The 27287-nt window shown below is 36.9% G+C and overlaps 1 protein-coding gene and 1 long non-coding RNA gene across 9 annotated transcripts in view; one reads left to right on the top strand and one right to left on the bottom strand.

The window, feature by feature from the left end:
* Window positions 1-2070: 2070 nt before the first annotated feature.
* TFAM (transcription factor A, mitochondrial) lies at window positions 2071-17942 on the bottom strand. The gene is made up of 7 exons (XM_077894579.1): window positions 17454-17942; window positions 16808-16926; window positions 14852-14922; window positions 14288-14437; window positions 11548-11643; window positions 5780-5836; window positions 2071-5306 (listed from the first exon to the last, which is right to left on the bottom strand). The coding sequence occupies exons 1-7, from the start codon at window positions 17552-17554 to the stop codon at window positions 5160-5162; spliced, it is 741 nt and encodes a 246-aa protein (XP_077750705.1). The 5' UTR covers window positions 17555-17942; the 3' UTR covers window positions 2071-5159.
* Window positions 17284-27287, top strand: part of LOC144312201 (uncharacterized) — a 73783-nt gene continuing 63779 nt past the window's right edge. For 4 of the 8 annotated variants that reach the window (XR_013377649.1, XR_013377648.1, XR_013377643.1 and 1 more), the window contains exon 1: window positions 17317-19023. This is a non-coding gene — a long non-coding RNA (uncharacterized LOC144312201). Of the gene's footprint in view, window positions 19024-19756; window positions 19897-27287 lie in introns of those variants that run through there. The other 4 variants (XR_013377646.1, XR_013377644.1, XR_013377642.1 and 1 more) reach the window with 3 other exon arrangements.

The following is a 27287-nucleotide window of genomic DNA, read 5'->3' as shown; positions in this document are numbered from 1 at the left end:
GGCCACCATGCAGTATCATATTGTTCTACTTTCCTTAAGCAAAATAACTAATGAGAAACAAACTCTAGTCTGTCCATTCTTAATTCTTCTCCTGCTCCACCCAACCTCAATTTCTCTCCAACAACCTTAAGGGATAACCTTTGTTACCACACCCCCCACTACTCAGAACTGGTGATACTGCCATGTTTTTCACTTACCTTATGTGGTTTGATTATACTGACACTTATGAACACCTACTAATCCCCTACCCATCTCCTATTTTCCAAAAATACCTATAAATTGCTGTTCTTTCGGTGGTACTGTTTCTTGTTTTCTAATGTTGCTATATTTGTCTGCATTTCTTTAGCCACTTTAATGAATTTTGGAAAAGGGAAGGCTTCATCTCACCATTTTCCAACCTTTTTTTCATCATTTGGTTTTTATAAGAGAGCTAGTTCTAATTATTTTCTTAATGTACACTGCTTTTTTTCTTGTTCTTAGTATTCAGCAACCTCATCAACAATCAATTCCCATTTTCCATTAAATAAGAGAAAAAATAAAAAATAAAAATAAATAAATAAATAAATAAAAAAGAGAGACACTTCCCTTCTGAATCCAAGGTTACCTTGGATTCAGTCAATAATAGTATTGGCTAAAGGTTGTAACATGTCTCACCAGCCATTCAAATTGTCATTCAAGCTCTTATTACAGAGGACAAGTAGGAGCTTTGGAGGACAAGGAGGGTGAGGAGATAGCTTAGGGGAAATATCCTGAGTTGTTTAGGTCTAACTTTTATCTGATACTAAGCTTATACATAATCAGATGTTGTTAATGGCAAAATTAACAGAAAATTTCTATGCTTTTAACAAATCTCCACTATCCTCACCTGAGTATTTTCTAGTCAGGGTATAAATTCCAGTGTGGTACAAACTACTGGCCTCTTCTAACAATTATCCAATTAATTATCCAATCAATTACCTGCCACTAGTAAAAATTCTCGTTCACCCTAATTCACAAGTATTGAGGACCTGTTCTGACTGGTGACTGAGGGAAAAAAAAATCCAAATTTGGTGGAAAATGCTCATAATTCTTCAACAATTAATAAATAATTAATAAATAATAATAAATAATAAATATAATAAATAATAAATATAAATAATAATAAATTAATAAAAATCTGGACCCCCCCGCCATCATGTAATCTCACCCAACTCGATGCAAAAAATTTCCAGTATAAATAGGTAATTTAAATAGAACTTTAGAGATGGATATAACCAAATCAAACTTTTTTAAGGCTGGTAATTCTCAGTCATATAATAAAAGGTCACTATGTCAAAATACACTCTTTGTTCTTCCCATATTTTCTACAGGATTTGTGGAGAAGGAGAAATGAAACTTGAGAAATTCTAAATTCATTCAATAAAAGCAAAAAAGTAAACCCAAATATTTTGTTGCACATCCCATTAGTAAATCAGAAACCATTTTATATGAGGGTGTTTCAAATGTTGTTAAAGTGAAAAAAAATGTTTAGCTTATTTAAAATTCTTGTTTAGGATCAATTTTAAGTATTTAGTTCCTTAGCCAGTAAAATGTTTTTTAATCTTTTAAATATATTAGGAAATGGTTTTGTATTTTATATATTCTCCATTAACTATAATCAATAATTTAATCAATTATCCAAAGTACTTTATTTGTGAACAATGTTAAGAAACTGATGAAAGCAACTTTGTATAATTATGCTTTGTTTTACAAATTCAAAGTAATAAATATGTTCATTTTCTTATTCTTTCCAAAGGTTCAATTTATAAAAAGCTATTACTGCTTTAAAATTTCAAAACACAGTCTGTGCTTAGTAACATTTTCAAATTTGTCTCTAAGAGCCTGGTGCTATAAAGAGAAGGAGGGAAGGTGGTTGGGGACAAGAAAGAAAGGAAGAGAATATTCTTAAAATGAATGTTGATAAAATTAAGAGGAATAATGGGTTCCATCAGTTAACTATATAAAAACTTCATGATGTTTTAGCACAACCTGGTGGTGATTATTTTAGGTACAGCAGATGTCAGGAAAATAAAATTTTCTAGTGACTTTAAATCCACTTACGGTAATACCCTTTTAATTCACAAATTTAAATATAGACATTCAGAGCAACCATAAAAACATATGCCTTATTCTTAAAATGGCATTTCGAAGAAAGGAGTTAGCCAAAAACAATAGCAAAATTACATGATTACAGTAGGCTGACTGTGCACACGATATCCTTTGAGTAAATGTCAGAAAGTAAAATAATCACAGTTCTCTACTGTCATCAAATTATTTTTAAAACCTAATTTTGGTACTCCTATGAACAAAAGTACAAAAATCTTTTTATGATGAACTGCTTAGAACAGTATAAACACTACTGTTTCGTTTCTTCAGCATCTTTCTCTCTAAAACTCTTCTGTACTTCCTATAGCAATTACTTTGTTGGGGCAACTTAAGTCTAAAAAGGCTTTATGCGAGTGGCCACTGGTTACCGATGTAAGTGCTTGTTCTTTTTTTTTTTTTTTTTAGTGCTTGTTCTTTTTAAGAGAAACTGTATATTGTTCACCTAGATGGCATTTGGCATACTAGTCTTCAGCATGTACTAAAGTTTATTAACAAATGTGTGGGATAAGATTATTCTAATATTTAAAGTATGAACAGTAACATTCTTTTAGAAACAAAGCAAACCTAATAAAATTTGGTATTATCAAAATCTTGTTCTGCTCTAGCTCTTTCCATTATTCCATACTTCTTCTTCCTATATGAGGGTAAAATACCTGAGAACTTACTAGATAGTGAACCTCCCAATATATTTAGGAAGATTTATTTTGAATGTGTTAAATGTGTTCAGTATAAAATAGCATACATAGGTAAAATGCTACAAGAGCTTAGAATGTAATTGCAAAGATGTGTTTTGTACATTTGTCAAGTATTTACAAAATTCCTTTCTCCATCTCACTCATTCTATAATATTCACTACCAGCATTGACTCCCATATGCTCCCTGGGCTCATTTGAAGTACAGGACACAGTAAATTATTTGACTGATGACTTTCTCCACTCTCCTAAAGGTGGTATATAATCAGTATCATTCTAGATGCCTCAGGGAGTTAGGGCTTAATTCTCTCCCGGAAATCCAAATAAGAAAGACTGATACACAATAGCGTACCTCCTCTTCTTCCCCAAAATACTCTAGCCTTAGAACCATAGTATATCTATTTTGTTTTCATAGTATATCTATTTAACTAATGGCAGACTGTCCTGTATTCGTAACCACAAGGGACAGTTGTTTGAAAACACCCAATTTTATACATTTAAATCTTATTCTCCCTCATTATATTTTTCTTTTCAGTCCCTGCCTTTGTCAAGCTCAGTATACATCAATCTCAGTATACATAACAAGTCACCTTTTTTGTGACTTCTTACTGATTTTCCAACCAGAAACAACAAAAATCTTTGAAGGTCTTCTGGAAATTTAGAGGCTACCTACCATTTCTTGATCTTAATATAAAGCACATATAAATTTTGAGTTATTCTGTTCCTATGAACTCATGATGAAAGATGAATGATTTTCATCAAAAAGGTGGTATGGATTTTGAAAACCTTTACTTGACTCTCTTAAGAGGATAAACAAATGCTAATAGTTGATAAGGGTTTTGTGATACGTGCTAACTGGAAAATTCTTAAAGTTCATATTACTAAGCCACAGCAAATACTTTTAAAAGGATCTCATTCCAGGCTGGAGGGACCTTTTTTTAAAATTATACTGCAATGTAATTTGAAACTAAAGATAATTTTCCTTGCTAACACTGTGGAACAAGTTTGCTTAGCTTCTTCAGTGGTTTGACTTCTTTCCTCTTAAGCTAATAGTGACAAAGATCCTAAAACAAGAATCTCTTGAGTTTTAAAGAACTATCCCAACACATTTATACATTGGAACACTAGTCATACTACTCTATACTATAGACCACAGGCTGACAAACTTTCTTTGTAAAGGGTCAGATAGTAATTATTTTAGGTTTTGTAAAGATGTAGTCTCTGAAACAATACTCAACTATCACTGTTGTACAAAAGCAACCACAAATCATGAGTAAAAGAGAAAGTATAACTGTGTTCCAATAAAACTTTATTTATGGACACAGAATTGCATATTAATTTTCTTAAAATATGCTTTCTTTTTAATTACTTAAAATTGTACACAATCCTTAGCCCACAGGCCATGAAAAGCAGGCAATGGGCTGGATTTGGTTCATAGGCCAGAACTGGCTGTGCCTTGTATGGACAAAACCACTTAAATTCCAAGTCTTCAAAGACTTTTGTTTTTTAGATCTCTCATTTTAAAACTTACACCAGACAAGTTATCTACTTTCTGGATAAATATACTCACATGAGAAAGAGAAAATAATTCAGAATACATATCTCTACTTAAAAAAAAAAAAACCAAAATCTGCAAAATGAATGTTTCATCTTAAAACATATAATTAGGAAACATTTAAAATTTTTATTCTATGCAGTATAAAACAATATGCATAGATTTGGTACATAATTTCTTGGTTTGTACTTTAAGAAAAAGACAATGAGGAAAAGGTTTATAAATTTCTCCCTTTTATAAAAAGTTGCAACTGAAATCAGCAATTCCTTGCATGTACAACCATCAACTCTGAATATGTGAATTATACCTAGAAATTGAAATTTACCTAGAGGAGTTGTGGGTGCTCTTTTAAAATGTACAATTATATCATAGAACACTATGACTTCTACAATTTGGGACAGTTTTGAATATGAAACTCCTGCCTCCATATATATAAGGAAACAAGAATACTCTTTTTCCAGTCATCAAGTATAAAAAAAACTTCACAGTCTGATTTACCTTTATCAAAGGTAAAATGATTCACTGCTACATTTCATGGATTATTTTGATCCTCAGTAGTTCCTTAACACAAAATACATTTTGCATGAACTTTTATCTGTTTGGGTTTTCCAAAGCAAGATACTAATACAAAATGAACTGAACTGACAGAAGTCCATGGGCTAAAGAAAAAGGAATTAAATATAAAATGTTCACCAACTTTATCCTTTCTAATTTTCAACAGCGTCAGGTACTGAGACCTAATTGGTGTCTTGTGTCTATCCATTACGAACATAACTCAATCTTCTATTTTAATTCTCCTCAGTGTCATCTTTTCCTTGGTGCTTTACTGAGCGACGTAGAAGATCATTTCGTCCGACTTCCATCATCTGTTCTTCCCAAGATTTCATTTCATTATAATAACGAATTTTATCATCATTAGCAAGTTGAATATATACCTGAGAGAAAGTGTGACTGTTAAAATGATTTCTTTAGAAGAATCCTTTACAATTAATATATGGAATGTTCCATATACTCTAGAAATCACCTTACTGTTCTACATGTATAAAAAGGGACTGAAGAATGTTTTTTTGAGATAAAAGATGAGAAAAGGGCCAGAGATAAAGATTTTTTTACGAATTAATAAAGTTGGTAAAATTTTAGGGCTTGGGATATGGGAAAGGAGAAGAGGCAAGGAGTAATCTTCACTGAGTAGAATGAACACTAAGTTATGAGTGACATTGTTTTAAATACCAATTTTATTCGCAGTTAAAAAGTAGCCAAACTATTTCTAAGGATATAAAAATAATATTAAAATACTTTAACTGTGTTACTAATGGTACCAAGTTGTTTTCACATGAATCAAGCCTTGCCCTAGTATATTTTCTCACAGATATTCTAACTAGACACTAGAAACTAAAACCATACTTACTTGCTTTTGAGAACTAGAGAGATTTTTCCAGTTTTCATTTATAGTCTTCAGCTTTACCTGTAAAACACATGTTTTAAGCACCAGATACAGAAACTTAAGTGGTTAAAGTTTTTACTATTATCCATTCTAAAATCATTCTAAAATCTCAGATATCAATAATCACAAATTCTCATCAGCCTTAACTTTCTAAATAAAAACTACTAAACTGTTAAAACACAGAAAAAAATGACTGAGATAAGGATATTTATCCTTTTTATTGAGATAAAATCAACATGTAACATTTTATTAGTTTCAGGTGTAAACCTGATTATTTATTTGTAAATACTGTGAAATGATCACCACCATAAGTCTAGTTAACATCTGTCATAATAAAATAGTTACAAAAGTTTTTATGATGAGAATTTTTAAGATCTATTCCAGGTAACTAAAATATGCAATACAGGGCAGCCTGGGTGGCTCAGCGGTTTAGCGCCACCTTTGGCCCAGGGCATGATCCTGGAGACCCGGGATTAAGTTCCACACTGGGCTCCCTGCATGGAGCCTGCTTCTCCCTCTGCCTGTGTCTGCCTCTTTCTCTCTGTGTCTCTCATGAATAAATGAATAAAATCTAAAAAAAAATAATAAAATATGCAATACAGGGATGCCTGGGTGGCTCAGCGGTTGAGCATCTACCTTCAGCTCAGGGCATGATCCCAGGATCCGGGATCCAGTCCCGCATCAGGCTCCCTGAGAGGAGCCTGCTTCTCCCTCTACCTATGTCTCTGTCTCTCTCTCTCTGTCTCTCATGAATAAATAAATCTGTTAAAAAATAAAATATGCAATATGGTATTATTAACTATAGTCACCATGTTGTACATTACATTCTCAAGACTTATTTAAAATTAGAAGTGTGTGTCCTTTGACCATTCTCACCCATTTTGAGCCCCAATCCCAAAATCTGGCAAGCACCAATTCAGTTTCTGTATATATGAACTTGGTTGTTTTCAAGATTCCAAATACAAGAGATCATACAGTATTTGTCTGTTTCTGATTTATTTCACTTAGGATAATGCCCTTAAGGGCCATCTGTGCCATTGCAAATAGGAAGATTTCATTCTTTTTGATGGCTAAATATTCCACTGTATATTTGTATATACACACCATAGTTTATCCATTCATTCATCGATAGACAGTTGGATTGCTTCCATGTCTTGATTATTGTAAATAATGCCCAATGAACATGGGGGTGTAGCTATTTTTTTGAGTTAGTGTTTTTGGTTACTTTGGATAAATATCCAGAAGTAGAATAGTTGGATCATACGGTAATTCTATTAATTTTCTGAGGAACCTCATACGATTTCTATAGTGAGCTACAATTTACATTTCCATGAAATATGTACAAGGGTTCCCTTTTCTCAGCATCATTGCCAACACTCATTATTTTTTTTTCATCTTTCTGAATAGACATTCTAACAGGTGTGAGGTGATATCTCATTGTGGTTTTGATTTGCATTTCCCTGATCATTACCGATGCTGAACCTACCCGTTAGCCATCTGTAGGTCGTCTTTGGAAAAATATTTATTCAGATTCTCTCCTCATTTTTCAATTGGGTTGTACAAGTCCTTTACATATATTAGATATTAAGCCCTTATCAGCTATATGATTTTCAAATATTTTTCTCTCATTCAGTAGGTTGCCTTCTCATTTTGTTAATGGCTTCCTTTGCTGTGTGGATATATCTTTTTTGACTCAGCAATATTAATATTTAAGTATAAACCTAAATTTCTAGGATAGACTAACTTCAAAAACTACATTTTTCTTTTTTTTTTTTTTAAGATTTATTTATTTATTCATGAAAGACACAGGGAGAGAGACAAAGACATATGCAGAGGGAGAAACAGGCTTCCCGCAGGGAGCCCGATGCAGGACTCAATCCTGGATCCCAAGAGCCAAAGGCTGATGCTCAACCGCTGAGCCACCCAGTCATCCCCAAAGACTGTTTTTATTTCTTCCCTGTATTTTAATGTTTTATTCTAAAATTTGTGCCAAAGTATTTAAATGTAGCCATAGGAACAATACAACACTAGTTCTTAATTCTACTTAGCTGAACTTAATTTTATGACTTGGAAAAAGTCATTATTACCTCCCTTAGGCTTGGTTCTTCATTTATAAAATAAAGGGATTCAGGGAACCCATGGCTGGAGGAGAGGCAGAGAGAAAAGAGTCAGCACCCCTCATATACCTTGTGCTCTTGCTCCCAGAAAGCAGAAACTGAAGAAATGAATGGGTAGAGAATGAGGGGCAAAGGGAGACACAGAGGGGCAGAAGGCAAGTGTGAAGGAGAGAGGGAAAACGGTCTGAAAAGTAACTGTTTAAAGCTAAGAGAAAATCACCAGTGATTTGAAGGAGAAGCAGAATGAGAATAGTGAACTTTACTGTTCTGAGCCCTAAATTTCTTCCATCAACAAAAATGGAGGTACCAGATAGTATCTGAGACTACATAACCATTACCTTTTGAACATTTTAAAACTTACTTTTATAAACACATCTAATATACTCCAGGAAAGTTACTCATTAAATAATTGCTCTCTTAGCTCTGGAAGGAATTGCTTTAATGCTCTCAAGTCTTTCTCTAATTAACTTTTTATTTATATTTAATCCATAAAGTTTTATATTCACTGAATTAAACAGTAATTTACAAAGCTCTATCCCTAAATGATCTGAGCTTTCACCTAAATAAAATAATCCATTAAAGAAAATTAAAGAGACGGAAAGATGTTTACTCCTAAAACCTATTAAACATCATGTGTCCATCATGTGAGGGACACAGTGAGATGGTACCAGCTATGAACCAAGAAAGATCTCACCAGTAGGCAACAATTATGATGCCTTGATCTTAAACTTCCCAGCCTCCAGAATTGTGGCAATACCTTTCTACTGCTCATTTTTTTAAGAAAAATAAACGAATAAACATTTTTAATGGCATAAGCCTACATGGACAAAATAACAGGAAAGAGCACTACCAACACAAAATTTTAGAAGCTGAAAAGCAGGTGGAGAAATGGTAACTGACTTACCTAACCAATAAGGCAGATTCCCAAGCTGGCATTGGGGAAAGCCAAAAAAGCAAACCGGTTTATAATGCAGAATTCCCAAAAAGCTCAGGAATTGGCAGCATCAGATAAGAAGAAAACAGAGGTGAAAGTTGGGCTTAAAATAGGAGACTGACTGAAATTCACTTGAAAAGGAGATTAAATCCCCACCATGGGCAGATTCTAGGATTTATCCTCTCAAAAGGGCAAAATAGAGCTATTCTGTGGTTCCCAGGTATAGCTGGAGCCAGTGGTGTCATACTGAAAACAAGGAGAATAAGTAAAACTATATACAATATCCCAGAAAGAAAAGCAAAAGAAGCTACGAGAAAGCAATACAGAAAAGAAAATGAGAGGACCAGCTCAGAAGACTCTCTTTTAGAACAGAGGAAAAAAAGGGGGGAAGGGAAGAAAAAAGAAAGGAGATCACATTCTAACAGTCAAAACTGTTTTATATTTCTCAAAAGCAATACCAGGAAGCTACAAGAGAAGAAGGTATATTTTTAAAATTTTGAAAGAACACGATTCCTACCCTAGAATTCTGTGCCCAAACTATCAAACAAATGTAAGGATAGAAATTTTTTCAGACATGCAAAAAGTAAAAAAAAAAAACTGATCTCCCATGTACTCTCACTGGGGAGATGCTGTAACAGAAATCAGTAAACCAAGAAAGACAACAGAAGAAGCAAAAGCAAGTGTCAACTGTGCACTAAGCATAAAAGGCCACAACCAAACTGGAACAAATCAGAGCTTCACACTGAAACCGACAGAATAGTGAATGCATCTAAATGCACTGAAAGCTGGTGAACACCTAAGAGTTTAAAGCTAAACTACTGATAGTGTATAAAAAGCTAAGGAAACAGAAACACAAAATATAATGAACTTCGGTAGGAATGAGTTTTGTAAAAAAGGAAAAATAATCATAGCAAATGGCACACCTTACTATGACTAACATTTACATAAACCATAACAACATAGTAGATACTGACCTAACCAAAATTATAACTATACTGGGAGGCAGGGGAGTGGAGACATGAACAATGGGATGAGGAAGTATTAAATGTTGGTCTTAAATAGTGGGAGGTAATGCCTAAAATATAGATAATGCTTCAAATTGGAAAAAAAATCAAGAAGTAACAATATAAGGTATTATTTAGAAATATGGAGGTCAATACCACAAGAATGAGGTAACAGTGAAAGGGTTCTGCTTCTGGAGTAAGCAGTATGACAGGGCTATGAAAATTGGTCCCTTTCATAACAAGTCTTATTTTGATTCTTTTAACTGTGAGGATGTATAACCAATATTTTTTAAATGATTAAAAATGACAATTGCATTAATTTTAATTTCCCAGGATAGAGTCCCTCAGCCATTAATTAAGCTTTCTGAGTGATTCTAAGGTGCAGTCTGAGTTGAGAACTACAGATTTAGAAGAGTTCTCTAGCATTTAACTTTCTTATCCTGGTAAGAAAACTAAATCCTGGGGCGCCTCGGTGGTTCAGTCAGTTAAATGTCTGCCTTCAGCTCGGGTCATGATCCCAGGGTCCTGGGATGGAGCCCCACATGGCAGGGAAGGGGGGGGCCTCTCCCTCTGCCCCTCCCTCCCCACTCACGCACACACACTGTCTTGCTCACTCGCTCTGTTCTCTCCCTCAAATAAATAAAATCTTAAAAAAAAAAAAATCCAAAGTAAGTCAGTGACTGAGCAAATTCCAACTAAGAAAATAAACAGGCATGTATTTTAGAAGTGTAAAGTCATAGAAGCCAAATTTTAAAATCCCAAGGAGTAGGGTACCTGGATTGCTCAAAAGGTTAAGCATCTGGCTCTTGATTTCAGCTCAGGTCATAATCTCAGGGTCCTGGGACTGAGCCCCATGTCAGGCTCCCTACTCCCCCCTTCCCTCTAGCCCTCCCCTCATGCACTCTCTAGAATAAATAAACCTTTAAAAAAATAAAATCCCAAGGAATATATCAGTGAAAGTATATAGCCAGGGAAGTCTGTGTCACATATACATTAATCGAATGTTCAACAGACTTGAGAAATTAACTACAGATCCAAATAACACAAAATGTGGCAGATTGGCAAAAGCCTTCATCTCAGATTGATAAAAGAGTTATGGATAGGGATCTGAATGCTTTTCTTACCTATCATATTATAAAAGAAAAATACGATTGCCCATTTGAAGCTTCTAAGGAGGAAATAAAGAATAAGCCACAGCAGGAATGACAAGCTTTTTATTTTGACACATTCATATGATGGTATTCATGTGTATAGTACATACCCATGGGCATCACCGAAATTTTATTAAAGAATATAATATGAAGCAATAAGTTATATTCAAATCTCAGTATAAAATACTGTTACTCTACTCATTCTTTCCCAGTGATTACAAAATAGTTAAGAATTGCCAGATAAGAAGTCTCCAGAACTTTTTCAATTTGAAAATGTTATTTAAATTTTTTAAAATTGCCTATACATATATTGGCCACTAAGTACTCAAATTAATTGTATGTGGAAAGAAAAAGGGTTTTCCTTTAAAAGAGATACAAGAAAGAGGACCTTATTTGTATAAAGTACTTATTTATAATAATTTACTACTGTTCTTCACCTCCTAACATATGGCATCCCTACAACTGTCTAAATATTTTAAAAATCAAAATAAGCAAATATTTAAAAACAAATGGGGTTCTGTTTTACCTGTGATGTACCATCCTTAGTTTCCTGGAACCTTTCAGCTATAAAAATGTTATAAGCTGAGCGAGGTCTTTTAGGTTTTCCAAGCATTGTTAACTCCTGAGTAACAAAAATGGAAGAGTTAGAGTTTTAACTTCTGTGAGACTTAACTTTACCTACAGAAACTTTATTCACTACTATGCATTATGGAAAGTTTCTGTAAGTCAGTGTTATGATTCTTATACAAACTATCTGTGCATTCTTAGGATGAGAATTTTTTTGATAGCACCAAGTTTTGAAAATTGTAACAGATTTTAGGAGTTCTTTTCCATATAAAAACACTTCCTTTACATATTATTTTCATGGTCTCCACAAATGGAATAACTAAGCATATATGTACAAAATCTTTTTTAAAGGTTAAAACAATCTCAGCTTCATCCTTACAGGACACTACCATCTCCAGGTCACTACATGCCTCTACCACAACTCATGAACACTAGACTACCTATTTAATAAGATTGAGCATCTGACTTCTGACATCTGACTTCCTGAGCCGAAGCTCAGGTCAGGATTTCTGGGTCATGGAATTGAGCCCCGCATCACGCTCCACACTCAGCAATGAATCTGCTTGAGTTTCTCTCCCTCTGCCTGCTCTCCCACTGATTCACATGTGCTCTTTCCCTCTCTCTCAACTAAATAAATAAATCTTTAAAGGAAATAAAAGGCAGGGGTGCCTGGGTGGATGAGTCAGTGAAGCAACTGCCTTCGGCTCAGGTCATGATCTCAGGATCCAGGAATCAAGCCCTGCATTGGGCTCTCTGCTCACTGGGGAACCTGCTTCTTCCTTTCCTGCTCTCCCTGCTTGTGCTTTCTCTGTCAAATAATTAAATAAAATCTTTAAAAACAATAAATAAATGAATGAATGAATGGCTTTAACCTATGTTTTAAATGCAAAAATCAGTTTTAGCCACAGGGAACATAAAACACAGTGATTTCATTTTAATTCCAGTGTATTTGTTACTTCTGATACTTATGTACAGTCCCAGCGATCAGTGGCCTAGTACTGAGTATCCTGGGGAATCAGTACACGTATGGGATTCCTATACCTAGCAGATTCAGGGCCAGGAAGAAAGTATCAGAGAAAAAAAATAAAAAGTGCTAACCTCTGCAGAGCTAAAAAGTGAGAAAGCTAAAAGAAGAAATAGTGTAGCAGTTTACTCCATGAAAGAGGTAAGGCTGGAGCTGCAACAGAGGAGATGTAGGACTTCAGCTGGTGAAGAAGCCTTTTGGTGAGTGGAGAGCGAAGTACAGTATCTGTTTGAAAAATAGGGGCGCCTGGGTGGCTCAGTCAGTTAAGCATCTGCCTTTGCCTCAGGTCATGATCCCAGGGTCCTGGGATCGAACCCTGCATCAGGCTCCCTGCTCCTGCCAGGAGTCTTCCTCTGCACCTTCCCCTGTTCATGGTCTCTCACTCTCTCGCTCTTAAATAAGTAAATAAAATCTTTAAAAAAAATAAATAAAATAAATAAATAAATAAATAAATAAATGGAATATGAAGACAAGAAAGAAAAAGGAAGAAAAGAAACATACGAAAGGGAAATCCTGTATCACCTCCCAATCCTCATTTCTGGTCCTTCCCACTCTTAACACTGAATGGGTGCATTAAAGAGGAAGGGAAAATAAAAGAGGGAGAATAAACTTTAATACTCACACCTCCAAATACCATCCCTAAGCAGACACTATTTCTGTTATTATCTTTCCTGGCTTCCTTCTACCAATTGAACCAGAAGACTAGATGACTATCTAGGTTACCTACTTTAAAATGGGTGAGTCCTCAACTCTGGTGCTAGGAGGACTTGACATTAGAGTCAGGGAGAGAAATGTTGGCATCACATTAAACTCTCAAATCTATTTTTCTAAAGACATAGTTTTTAACGCTAATGACCATTTTCTTTTTCTTTTTTTTAAAGATTTTATTTATACATTCAAGACAGAGAAAGAAAGCATGAACAGGGGGAGAGGCTGAGGGAGAGGGAGAAACTGACTCCCCACTGAGCCAGGAGCCCGATCGATGCAGGACTCGATCCCAGGACCTGGAGATCATGACCTGAGCCACCCATGTGCCTCTTATGACCATCTTCTATAGTTTAAGTACTAGACCAGCAAGCTGACCACCTCATACCTAACACTGGTTCCATACAAAACTGTAGTCTATCAAGCAATAGAATTTATGTTAATTAATAACCTTAAGCTGGGAATTACAAATTTGAACCATGTGGGGTTTTTAATAAGGAAAAATAGAATTTCATCTTATAGGTACTTTTTCCTTGACTAGATACAATAAGTCACTTCTCTCTGATGCGTTAATGAATTCAGTCTATTCAACATTCAGAATAAAACTCACCATTATTTATAAAACAATTCAAATCAGTAGGTTATTCTAGACAAGACCCAGAAGAAAAGATTCTTGTTACTCCTGATTTGGCTGTTTCCTGACTCTGTTCATACAGCTTTCATACTAGTCCTAACTACGTATCTTAAATTCAGATACATCTGAAAGTAGTAACAAGGGTTTCCAAGACAGACTCAACGCCAACTGGTACTAGTGGCAAAAAAGAATTATGTCGTTATTTCCTAAATGGAATATGCCTTATGACATTCTACCATTTAGGGATATATATCAAAATAAGAAAAACTCGCCTATTCATAGTTATATAAATTTCAGTCCTTTGCCAAAGGAAAAGAATGTTTCATTGATACTCACTCTTTTTTTTATTAATGCTTTCTTTTTTAGACGTTTTTGCAGGATTTCTTTTTCCAAAGACATGATCTGACTTGGAGTTAACTGTTCTTGAATTCTGTTTATCTCTTCTTTGTATGCCTGCCAGTCTGCCCTATAAGCATCTTCATAGATCTATAAACAAAAAACTCAAATAAGAAGTCAATAAACTACTGCTGATAGTAGTACGTAATAGCACACCTGCCAGGGAAAGACAACTGCATGACTTCATATAAAGACAGACTGAAACACCAAGTGGAAAACGTGCTCTGGAATCACATGTATATGGATTAAAAACATGTATCTTTCACATACATGCTAACCAAGGCGAGAGTTTAACAATTAGTCTTCAATTTCAGATTGCTGCCAAACCCTCCGTCACCACTGCCATATATCCATATTCTAATCATTTATGTGAATCTGAAGGTGTGAAGTTCCTTTATAGATAATGGGTGTTAAAAAAAATTTGTTTTGATCCCTCAAAGGACATGACTATTGTTCTTAACTGCAGAATAGTTAGTCAGCAATGCTGAAAACCAATATGCTTACTTTTTTCTCTGATTCAGGAAGTTCCCTCCAAAGTTGGGCGATTTTTCTAATTAGTTCTGAATTTTTTGCATCTACAGATTGGAATAAAATGAAAAAGGTCACAATTTTGTCTCAGGATTAACTTCTAAAGACTTCTAGGAAAGCATAATCCATTAGCTCTAAGTTCTATTACAGACGCCTCTATACCACACACAACTTAATAACAATGATTTAGGTTTTCTTTAACCAACTAATTTAAATATGATAATTCATATTTTATCAAACATTCTTTTTTTTTTTTTTTATCAAACATTCTTAAAATCTGTTATCTAAACAGTAAGAAGTATATCACATACCCACAAAATAGTCATCAAAAATTATTTGTTTAAGCAGTTGGGTAATCAACTTCTTCAAGCTCTTTGCTTTTTATTTCAAACAAAACTTTTTTCCCAGTCTTTCAAGAATTATTAAGTTTATAAAACTTGACTAAGGGCATCCCTGGGTGGCTCAGCGGTTTAGCGCCTGCCTTTGGCCCAGGGCGCGATCCTGGAGACCTGGGATCGAGTCCCACGTCAGGCTCCCGGCATGGAGCCTGCTTCTCCCTCCTCCTGTGTCTCTGCCTCTCTCTCTCTGTCTATGTCTATCATAAATAAATAACTCTTTAAAACAAAACAAACAAACAAACAAAAAAAAAACCTGACTAAACAGTAAAATACAGTTTTGATTCATGTAACATCTTGTATTTCAATTACAGAATTACTACTTGCAAACAGACTATTCTAAAATCAATTCATTCTTCCCCATTTCCTTCCTCATCTTAATTGGAATGCCGGGGATGTATGTAAACATTTTAAGAAACCACTAAGTTTGAACTATCAAATTTTAAAAATGTATTACTGAAACATGTCTCTTAAACCAGTTTTTTATAATGTGAGAATTTTCATTACAGCTCATTTGGTTTCCACAAGTGCCCCATGAAAGAGCTTTAGAAATTATAAACAAAGTTGACTATTATTAATTTAGTTACTATCTTTACACCACTATAGCCCCAAATGAAGGCCCACAGCCCTTCCAGGGAGCCAACAAACATCCTACCTGAAAATCTTTTAATAAGGAATGCAACCAATTTACAGTGAAAAAACTCTTAAAATTTGCAGCAATTTGTTTAGAGCTTTAGTTTACAAAACACATCCACCTAAGTTATTTCATTGCAACTCCATTAACAATTCCCTGAAGCAAGAGCTGAGAGAGAAAATGATTCATCAATGGTCCTCCAGGCTAATGGCAACTAGATCCCCAAAATTCAGTTTTTCCAGCCTCTTCCCTGGGAGCTTTCCACTCCACACACTGCTATTTCTAAAATACTTTCCATTAAATAAGTCAGGAGGATAAAGTCAATGATACTGTAACAGCGTTGTATGGTGACTGATGGTAGCTACACTTGTGAGCACAGCATAATGTAGAAAGCTGTGGAATCACTAGAATCACTGTTGCACATCTGAAACTAACGTTAATACTGTGCGTCAACTATACTTCAATAAAAAATATATACAGTAATTTAAAAAGAAGATAGGGATCCCTGGGTGGCACAGCGGTTTAGCGCCTGCCTTTGGCCCAGGGCGCGATCCTGGAGACCCGGGATCGAATCCCACGTCGGGCTCCCTGCATGGAGCCTGCTTCTCCCTCTGCCTGTGTCTCTGCCTCTCTCTCTCTCTCTCTCACTCTGTGCCTATCATAAATTAAAAAAAAAAAAAATTTAAAAAGAAGATAAAATATCTTCCATAAGCTCTCAATTATTTTAAAGGGATTTCTACTTGGTAAAAAATGTCATACTTCCTATTTTACGTATCACTAAAAGTAATGGTTATGTTTCCGCAGTCACCGGATGCTTTGAAAATGCGTATCAAGTTTGAAGTTTAACTTCTTAGTGACCTCTTTATCACTTCAGAAAAGAGTAAATGCTCCAAAACTCCTTACCTGGGTTCTGAGCTTTAAATATGGGTAGCTGTTCTTTAGAAAATCGAACGTATGAAGTCAGAGGCTTCTTTGGGTAATAATTCGCGGTGGATGAAAAACATCTCGGTACATACGCAAAACTAGGTACAAAGAAAACAACCGAGATCAAGTATTTAAGTACCAATATTCATTTGTATATGAACACAGATCCCAGATTAGATGTCATCAAGATGCTACAATGACACCGTGTTAGTAACATTTAAAACCCTGTCCTAACCAGAAGGAAGACCTGCAAAACTGAAGCATCAAAGCTCTTATCTACGCCTCCTCGGAAGGGCAAAGTGGAGGAGAGCACGTATACTTCAGCTCCTGGGCCCTGCCTCCTTAACGCCTGTACTGATGGCGGGAGAGTCTTGGCGCGATTTCGCAGAAAGCTCCGAACCAGTGCTACAAGGTTGGACAGTGCGGTGGGGCGGGGAGGAGGGGGGGGACGGTGGAGAGGGGCGGGAAAGACTACTGGAGTAAGGCCTGGTCTCAAAGCCACCCTGGCAAAGTCGAGGTCTGAATCAAAGGGCCTAGACCTCCTAGGAGGGGCAAAAAGTACACACTCCAACCCCAGGGCGTCCTGGGCGCGCCACCTCCCGGGGTGGCAGGCGAGCGGTCCTACCTGAAAGGAGAGCGCAGTCGACTTCCACAGCCCGCGCAGAGGTCCGCTCCGGACTTTCCCAGGGCACTCAGCACGCTCCACACGCCCCGGAAAAGCGCCATTGCACCAGCCTACAACGCAGCGACCGAGCGCCAATCTCGTAGAGCCCCGCGACGCCAAGAGAACAACTCCAACAACGAAGACTAGAACCCGCGGGCGACCCTCTGCAGTTTCCTCTCATGCCCGCCACTAGCGAGGCACCATGGGAAATCCGCTAACATCCGGTTGGTAGTCGGGGGCGGGGCAAGGCAGAGTTGGCGCAGGCGTCGTAGCGGCTTTCCCGGTGGGCGGGGCTGCAAAGGAGGAGGAGCTCGGGGGCGGAGAAGGGAAACCGCAGCCCGGCTCGCCTGCGGAGGGTCCTGGCCTCCAAGGGGCGCAGCTGAGCCGCCTCTGACCCCGGCCCCCACCCCTCCGCAGTCGGTTCCTCCGCGGGGCCGGGAAGCTGATGGAGGCACTGCGGAGGTCTCACCCGGATAAGGCAGTGCTGGCTGGCGTCCGTCTGTGACGACCGAGAGGGCTAGTACGTAACAGACAATTTCACTGCGAGGACGCGGGGTAACTGCGCCGCCCGCGCTGCTCCGAGGTCAGGCTGGCGGGTTGTCGCGGGAAGAGCAGAGCCGCGCAGTTCAAGGCGCAGCTGGAGCTCAGGAGTGCAGAAATACTACTGGGGTGGGCGTAGGCGAGTGGCAAGCGGAGCGTGCTTTCAGACCTACAAGTGCAGATGTCCTTGCCTTGCCACAGGGCCTGGTCTGTGTGTGTGAGGCCCGTGAGTCTGTTCTCAACAAGTTCCTCACGGTTTAACAAGTTCTGATGCCAGTGGTCATGGGACCACAGTTAAAGCAATACTGATCTCGACCGTCCCCCCATCCACGGCAACTCTCCCAGACTCAGTCTTCAAGCCTGACATCCAACCCTGCTTAATTTGTGGGGAGGAGACTTCGACTGTTTAGTTGTGCAGAGACTCTAGACCCAGCCTTAACGTTAAAGTTTGATCCCGAAATATTGCATCCCCTAAGAATCAGGTGAGGATGTTGGACTATAGTTTTGCCAAAGTCCTGAGAAGGTGTGACAAATATGCCTTGAAATACTGATTGATACGCTGTACATTTTCTGTGCAGGCAATAGCATGAAAAAGACTGGGAAGACCTAAACTAAAAGTATCTAACGATCAGCTTTTACATTCCAGTTATTTCCAAGATAACCACCTCCTGAAATAGCCTCTGTTGGATAGCTATAGTTATTAACTCTTAATTGAATAAATGAAAATTCTCACCCCTGTAATATTAAGCTGAGAGTCATCTGCCTTTCTGTGGTGGCTTTGAAACATTGGCCATTTGCTGCTACAAAGGACTAAGCCCACTTCTTCAAGTAGTAAGTAAGCAACTATCACTTTTTCTATTCTTTCTATCACCTATTCAGGCTCTCAGGGTTGAAAGGAACCTTCCAGGTCATCTGTTCAAACTTCCCATCTTGTCATAGAAGAAACGGGTTTTTTCTGATTATGTAACTATGTACAAGGCCCCAAACTCAGGTAAAAGACAAAATAGTTCCCCACTCCCAGTAAAGTCTAATGAGAGAAGCAAAGAAATAAAACATACTGCCAAGATAGAGGCAAGTATAGGATACACTACCTTATAGTTACATTTTACCTGAATTCTAATATAATTCATTTCTCTATATTTTCTAGAATGTTTTTGTTCTTTCAGATGTTTGATAAGTTAAACTTCTTTTGGATATTTAAAAAATCTTTTTGTTGTTTTAAAGTGTCATTTTGAGGGGCACCTGGGTGGCACAATTGGTTAAGCAACTGACTCTTGGTTTCTGTTCAGGTCATGATCTCAAAGTCGTGGGATCAAGCCCCGTATTTGCGAGTTAGGGACAGATGGGGCTAGGTAGAGGGCCACAGAATCAGGCTCACAAAAATCCCAAAAATGTGGAGTTGAAAGTAAACCAGAGATAGATAGACTAAACCATCCTGTCCCATGTGCCAGAGGTGGGGTCTTGTTATAACAGCTACTTGTGACCAAAAAAGAAATACCGGACCCTAAAAAGGAAGTAAGCCATTAAAGATGTTATCACTAGTCCTTACTCAATGGTGATATCAATAGAGATAGATGTTAAGAGGATTTAGATTCCCTAGTTGGCTTTCAATAAAAGACCAACCCTACAAGCCCTCAGTGGCAACTCTGTAGGGACCCCCTCACTTCTGAGAGCTTTCTCTGTATCTTTACTTAATAAACTTCTATCACCTTACTACTCTCCAGTGTCTGCGAGATTCATTCTTTGACTCCATGAGACAAGAACCAGCTCTCCCGCTGGGCTCCACACTCAGCATAGTGTCTTTCTCTCTGCCTCTCTTGCTCATACGACCTCTATCACTAAAATAAACTGTTTAAAAAATAAAGTGGCATTTTGATAAATCTTGCTGTATAGGTCTTATAAATCTGATCTATTTGTTTTCACCAGATGCCAATATTCCTTAACATTCATTTACATTGCAGTGTAATTTTATTTTATTCCAAATGCAGCATTTGCAAAGAAACTATAATCTTACCTATTTACCCAAACTCTTTTTGAACAAAAAGGCATATGATTTATTTATATTTACTTTATGAAACATGACTTGCCACAACCTTTCCCAGGGTTCTGTTACTTTTTTGTTTTAAAAGTTTATCTATTCTCATGACTTCAACTATTAGTTATACCCTCATGATTCCTATATTTTATATTGAATCCAGACCTCATTTTAGTTCCAAGTCTGTACAACCACTATTTTCTGGACATCTTTACCATCATGTCTCACAGATACTTCAATTTTCCCTGAAATGAATTCACTTTCTCCTGTTTCAAACTCCTCCTGGGAAGAGACACCAGTATCCCATTTCAATCAGCCAAGCTAATAATTTCATAAATCATTTTATAATCTCTCCCATTGCCACTGTGTTGTGCCCAAGATTGTGAATCTGAGAAACCACCAAGGAGCCGACACCGATGCAAGCGCACGGGGGTTTATTTATAAGCTCGAGCTTGGGTCCAAGTATACGCGACACAGCAGAGCAGGGACTTACATCCGGAAGTAGGTTACAGCTGGGTTTTTTATAGGCTGGTTTAGGGGATTTTCAGAAGGGGTGGAGAAATTTCTCAAGTTCTGTTTACATTCTGATATGGGGCTTTCAAGGGCATTGAGCTCTGTTCTCATTCTAATATGGGACTTTCTGCCATGGGCTTGGGCTCTGTTGTCTTTCTTATATGGGATTCCCTGCTGAGGACCTTCTGCAGTTTTTCCTGTAAAGTTCAGCTCTTATTCCCAGGGACCTAAGATGGCTGTACTTGTGCTAATGCTAAATTTGAGGTGGAATGGCCTTGATTTTTCTCGGCCTCCACAACTGTAACTGAACAACTGGGAGTTTGCTCTCTGGTGAGTCACAAAAACTACACCAGTGTAGTTGTCACACTAAGTACACTATTCGCAGCAAATAAGGAGATCATAGTTAATAAATTTCAAAGCCATAACTCTCTGAGCAAAGCTAAACAGGTTCCTTTTATTTGGGTTAGGATGAATATTTAGATGGGGAAGCCTTGTCAATGTTTGTACAGGTGGGGATAAGGTAGGTTGCACATGCGCCTTAAGAAAACATACCTTAACCGTATGTTATGTAAATGAGGCTCAAATGAGGCTTGTGGTCCTCCTCTGGTGGAGATTTTAGTATTATAATGAGGTAAAAGTAACCGTCAGTCATTCCATGGGTCACTCCATGGCCTACTGAGCAGGTGTGAGAGGAGTGAATCTCAAATTGGTCTGGGTGGTCTAGGCCTGCTGAACTCTGCCCAGAGTTGTTATCATAGATCAAGGAGTAGTTTCTGTTTCCTTCTCAGGGTGCTATGCCCTAGGGTCTTTTGCCTGAGGTAGGAGATAAATTGGAAGGAAAATGTGGACAAAGGTGAGTGGGTGCAGGCAGGCAAACAGTAAAGTTCAGGTCTTGGGGTCTAGCTGGTGACAACACTTCTCCCCCATCAATCAACTACTCTAGCAAGTATTCCTTCTTCTCCAGTCCATTTGCTGTTGCTTTTGTCCAGGCCAGTAATATGTTCGTATTATATTTATACATACATACATACATATATGGTTTATATATAAGGTTTATATATATATATATAATTGGTTCTCCAGGCCAATACCATCCAGCTCTTGTATACCACTGGTTAATGCTCTGACATCTTTTCCCAAACTCTTAAGGTAGTTTTGCCAATTTCATCTTCTCTCCTAACCATATTCCACCCTGTCACCCACCAAGTCAGTCTTTCCAAAAGACAAATCTCATTCATTCACTTGTTTATTGAGATAGATTCTAAGCTAATGAGGGAGAGTCAGAAGGATGGTAGGGAGGGACACCTCCACCCCTCCCCCACCCCTCCCCCACCCCTGCCTTAAGAGAAAACAACTCTTAAAAGGATTTTACACCACCCTAGAAAGAGCCCTCCACCTTTGTCCACGTGATAGGTAGATGACAAAAACTTCATTGGGTGACAGGTGTGTCAAGGGTTAATCAGATCAAAACAGCCCGCTGATGAGTCCATAAAAACCCCTAGGCTTAAAAACTCCAGCAGCAACCCTCTCCAGCCTCCTCCCTCTTCAGGGGCTTTGTAGTATGGCTCAATAAACTTTGCTTTGCTGCCCACCACTTTTGTCTAGTCAACCTCTTCATTCTTCAAAGCAGCATGACTGAGAACTATGGGCAGTAAAAGAAAAGAAATCCTGCTACAATGCCAGGGAGGCAATGATCACGTTTCTGTATTTGAAACCGTCAATGGCTCCTGATTATCTACGGAATCAAGGTTTAAATATTCAAACATGGCATACAAGTCCTGCACAAACTGGCTTTTCTGTATCCCCTATAGCTTCATTTCCCACTTAACCTTTGCTTAAAAATAATTTCTTATTTAAATACTTAGTTCTTTTTCTGATTTAATAAATACATCAAACCACTTCATTTGGCAATGAGTTTACCATTGCATTTTGCATATGTGCCAAAGTTACAGAAATTACTTGATAAGAATACAGACTCAGAAATTAGATCTAATCCTGGTCTTGTTACTTTCTCTTTTCTTATTGTGAAGATTAGAAAATGTACAAGAAGTCCTTGTACATTTACAGACATAGTAGACTCAACAAATAATAGCTATAATTATATTATTTGTGAAAATTATTATTAGCTTCTAAATAATTACAGATATGGTGTGAATTTTCCCCAATGTCAGATTTGCATCACAGACCATCACTACCTTGTCATATCCTGTCCTTATTAAATTACCTACCTACATATTATATACCAGCACTGCTCCTCTCTTCCTATTGAACTTCTAAAATCTGTTAAATTAGTGATGTTTGAACATAAAACTATGGTAGGTGATGAAAAATTAAAACAACACCCTTAGGTTAGAATCATACTTTAATGTTTTCAGAACATTTTTTATAACTTTATTTGATTATATTATTCATAAATTGAAGAAGCAGACACAGAACTTTATCATGATCATAGTTTCCAATTTATAGAGGAGAAAAATTAAGTTCAGAAAGCACAAGACACAAAAGTTTACACTAATTAGTAAGTTGTAGAAGTGAAAACCTGGTCTTCTAATTCACTGTCTTAATGCTTTCCCCATTATGTCAGACTATCCTTCAGACTCATTCAACACAGCTTACCATTCCAGCCCAAAATATTCTTGGATCTTCTATAGTGTATGAGCTTATATTTTTTACTTGTGACATATCATATACGGCTCTGGTGTTTAATCTTTTTTATATGCACAATTTTTTTTTCCTCAATAAATGGTAAGCTCTTGAAGACAAGACCAAGCCTTATGCTTTTTTCTATCCTCTAATAGTATCTAGCACAGTATATTGTGCATGACAGATGGGTAGAGGGAGGGAGGGAGGAAGAGAGAAACAGAAATAGTGAAAAGATTCGTATCTAGACAAATTATTTATATAGTAATTTGGTTCCATAGAAAATAGCAACACCTGTTAGAAGTATCATTTGCCAATAGAAGGGACAGTTAATGTGTGGAGATGGGAACCATGTAAAATTTTTGAAAATACATATGAAAGTAATGATAATGGTTTATTGGTACTTGTACACTGGTAAAGGTGAGGGTAGCACCAATAAACAGCAGCAGCAGTCAGAGACCAAGATAACTCCCTACTATATAGCAGAGTTACATACACTGATGTCACTCAAAGAAAACATATTCCTAAAGAAAGCAGTCTTGCTTTTGTAATTATAATGGATAAATAATTCACTAAAATAAGAGCAATCACCTAATAGGTTTAGCACAATAATTCACTAAAATAAGAGCAATCACCTAATAGGTTTAGCACAATTCAGGTTTAACCTGAATAGGCTCAGAATAGATGCATTCTGAACTCATAAGTAAAATTTATTTCTAGAAATAAGATTATATGTGAGGGGCACCTGGGTGACTCAGTAGGTGAGCATCTGCCTTTGTTCACGTCTTAATCCCCGGGTCCTAGAGCCTGCTTCTCCCTCTGCCTATGTCTCTGCCTCCCTCTGTGTCTCTCATGCGTAAATAAATAAAACCTTTGAAGAAAAAGATTATACTGTAAACACCACATTTAAAGACAATTTACTTATCATCAACTAAATAGCACTATAATAGGTATTGAAAGTGGCACAAAAAGGATTAAGACATTGTTCCTGTCCCAAACAGGTTACACTCTGATTAGGAAAACAGTAACAACACATGAAAATTACCAAAGTATAACAATTTACTGCAGCAAGAGGGGAAAAAAAATTATAATCTGAATATCTCCTAGTGTATCTTTCCTAAATATCAATATTTTAATGAATTACATACAAAGAAAACTATGTATGTAATTTTTTCCTCCAAAACATTTTCATTACTTAGGATCTATTATGACCACATTTGAAGTTTCCATAAAATAGTAAACAAAAGGATAGAAGGGAGAGAAAATTTAGAAAAAAGATCTATTGCATGTTAACAATTCCCAGTTACCCAGTTATGAATTATTTCTCAATTAGAACAAAGTCTAGATGCAGTCTTAATTATTAAGAGCAAATCAAAGTTATTTTTAGCCATTGCTGTAGCAACATTATGTAAAATAAATATAGCCTTTCTATTTTAAAGCCAATTCTATGAGTCAGCAGTAGGTAGGACAAGCAAAAAGAATAGCTATAATTTTATGCAAATTACAAAATCCAAATTCATATTGCTGAATATTCCCAAAAGCTGAATTAAAGAATGAAAGAAATCCAGAATGATTATATTGATAGAATAATCCTATTAATAAACAAAATAACTTTCCAGTATTTGCCTTTGTATTATTGTAAAACACCTAATGGATTCAAATTATAATTTATTGCTCAATTATGTGCCAAACATTCTATTTCATGGCTATTTATATCTTTTTAAAATTTTTATTTTGGGGACGCCTGGGTGTCTCAGCGGTTGAAAGTCTGCCTTCGGCTCAGGGTGTGATCTTGAGCCCCAAGATCAAGTCCCACATCAGGCTCCCTGCTTCTCCCTCTGCCTCTCTCTGTGTCTCTCATGAATAAATAAACAAAATCTTTAAAAAAAATTTTTTTTTTATTGGGCAGCCTGGGTGGCCCAGCGATTTAGCGCTACCTTCAGCCCAAGGTGTGATCCTGGAGACTCAGGATCGAGTCCCCTGTCGGGCTCCCTATATGGAGCCTGCTTCTCCCTCTGCCTGTGTCTCTGTCTCTAATGAATAAATAAATAAATAAATAAAATTAAAAAAAATTTTATTCCAGTTAACATACAGTGTTATATTAGTTTCAAGGGTACAACACAGTGATTCAACACTTCCACACAACACCCAGTTCTCATCACAAGGGCACTCTTTAATTCCCATCACCTATTTCACCCATCCCCCACTCTCCTCCCCTCTGGTATTTGACTTTTTTTAAAATTTTTATTTATTTATGATAGTCACAGAGAGAGAAAGAGAGAGAGGCAGAGACATAGGCAGAGGGAGAAGCAGGCTCCATGCACCAGGAGCCCGATGTGGGATTCAATCCCGGGTCTCCAGGATCGCGCCCTGGGCCAAAGGCAGGCGCCAAACCGCTGCACCAGCCAGGGATCCCTGGTATTTGACATTTTAATACATTATCTCTAACTGTTTCAAAATCCTACAATGTGGAGTTCTTTATATTGTACTGATATGAAAACTGGTCTTCAGAGCGAGATATATAGAAAGGATTATCTTTCTGGTTGCATCTTGTTATAAATATCCACCTATGACTCCACAGTTTGCAGCTTTGAAATTATATTTGATTGTATGTAAGGACAACACAGACAAATGAATCCTGAAATTGTAGTAGTTTTATTTTTCAATGCTCACATTCTATTGTTACTTTTCTATCCCCATAAAGACTCTTTCTTTACTTCTTTAACTAATGAGTACTGTTAAAAAGTTCCTTTATTCACTCATTCAGTCAGTCATTCAAAAACATTAGGCTTGAATTTTTTAAAACTACACACACATGTTCACATGTCTGTGAATGCATAAAAAGTGTGTAAAATAATACACATAAAATTGGGTTTAATGGTGATTGTACCTGAGTATTGCAAGAGTGTGTAGATGGTAGTCACTTTTTACTTTATATAAATCTGTTTGATTTACATTGTTACCAAAACATAAATGATATTCATCTTTAAATTATTTTAAATTTAGTTCCTAGTAGAAGCCAGTACTATGCTAGATACTGCAATAACTTCTAAAAATACAAAGATGACTAAGGCATAATCCATCTGTTTAAATCTGCCTGGGGGAGGAGGGGATGGCTTCATAAAGCAGGTGACATTTGAACTGTTTTTTCAAGTGGGGAAGGGTGGAGGTGCATTTCAGAAAAAGGAAACAGTATGTGCAAGTCACAGATAAACCTGAGAGCATGGTGTACTCTCTCTCTCTCTCTCTCTCTCTCTATATATATATATATATATATGCTATATATATAGTATTTATATACATATAAATATTCCATATATATGTATATGGAAATGAGTGATATGAGACAAATCTAAAAAAGATGGGCAGCATTAGGTTGTAAAGGGCTGTGTGTAATATGCTAAGGAGTTTGTTAGCAAAAGGCCATTTTTTAGGCAGGTAACACTGTTTCTAGAAACATCTCTTTGGTAAGAGCACAGAAAGTGATGGGAGTGAGAAAACTGTAAAGAAGGAGATGAGTGAGGAAGCTATTGCTAAGTCCAGGAAAGAGACTGAGATTCTGAACTAGCACATTGCTACAGCTCACACTCCAAAGGCATTTCTCAGTACCACCAGCAGGATTTCATTGACCAGTTTAGTCTATGGAAGCCAAGAAATATTTTGAGGATTCTAGTATGACAGACTATCCCTACTCAAATTCTATCCTTGGTAAATAAATATTCCTAATGCTTTCATTACATCAGTCTGCTGGTTAAAAACTTACACTGATTTCTTAGAGACTATCAGACCAATGTTTCACCTTCAATAGATCTGCCTTCTCCATGTAATATTTTTCTCTCTTTAATTGCACACAGACCTACCAATGCTATTATTTATTTCTTATTTCTACTTACTTCTATTTTTTGTCTTTATTAGGTTTCATTTATATAAATCGATGCCTTCCCAATATAAACATGCCATTTAAAATTCCAAGTATCAAAAAATAAAATAAAATAAAATTCCAAGTATCTTCTGATGCTTATGTCAATCATTTATTTATTCAATAAATATTTGAGTTCTTGTGTACC

The sequence above is a fragment of the Canis aureus genome, chromosome 4 (genome assembly GCF_053574225.1).
Source record: "Canis aureus isolate CA01 chromosome 4, VMU_Caureus_v.1.0, whole genome shotgun sequence".
NCBI classification, from domain to species: domain Eukaryota; kingdom Metazoa; phylum Chordata; class Mammalia; order Carnivora; family Canidae; genus Canis; species Canis aureus.
The sequence above is the reverse complement of the archived record's forward strand: the minus strand, read 5'-3'. Positions and strand labels throughout refer to the sequence as shown.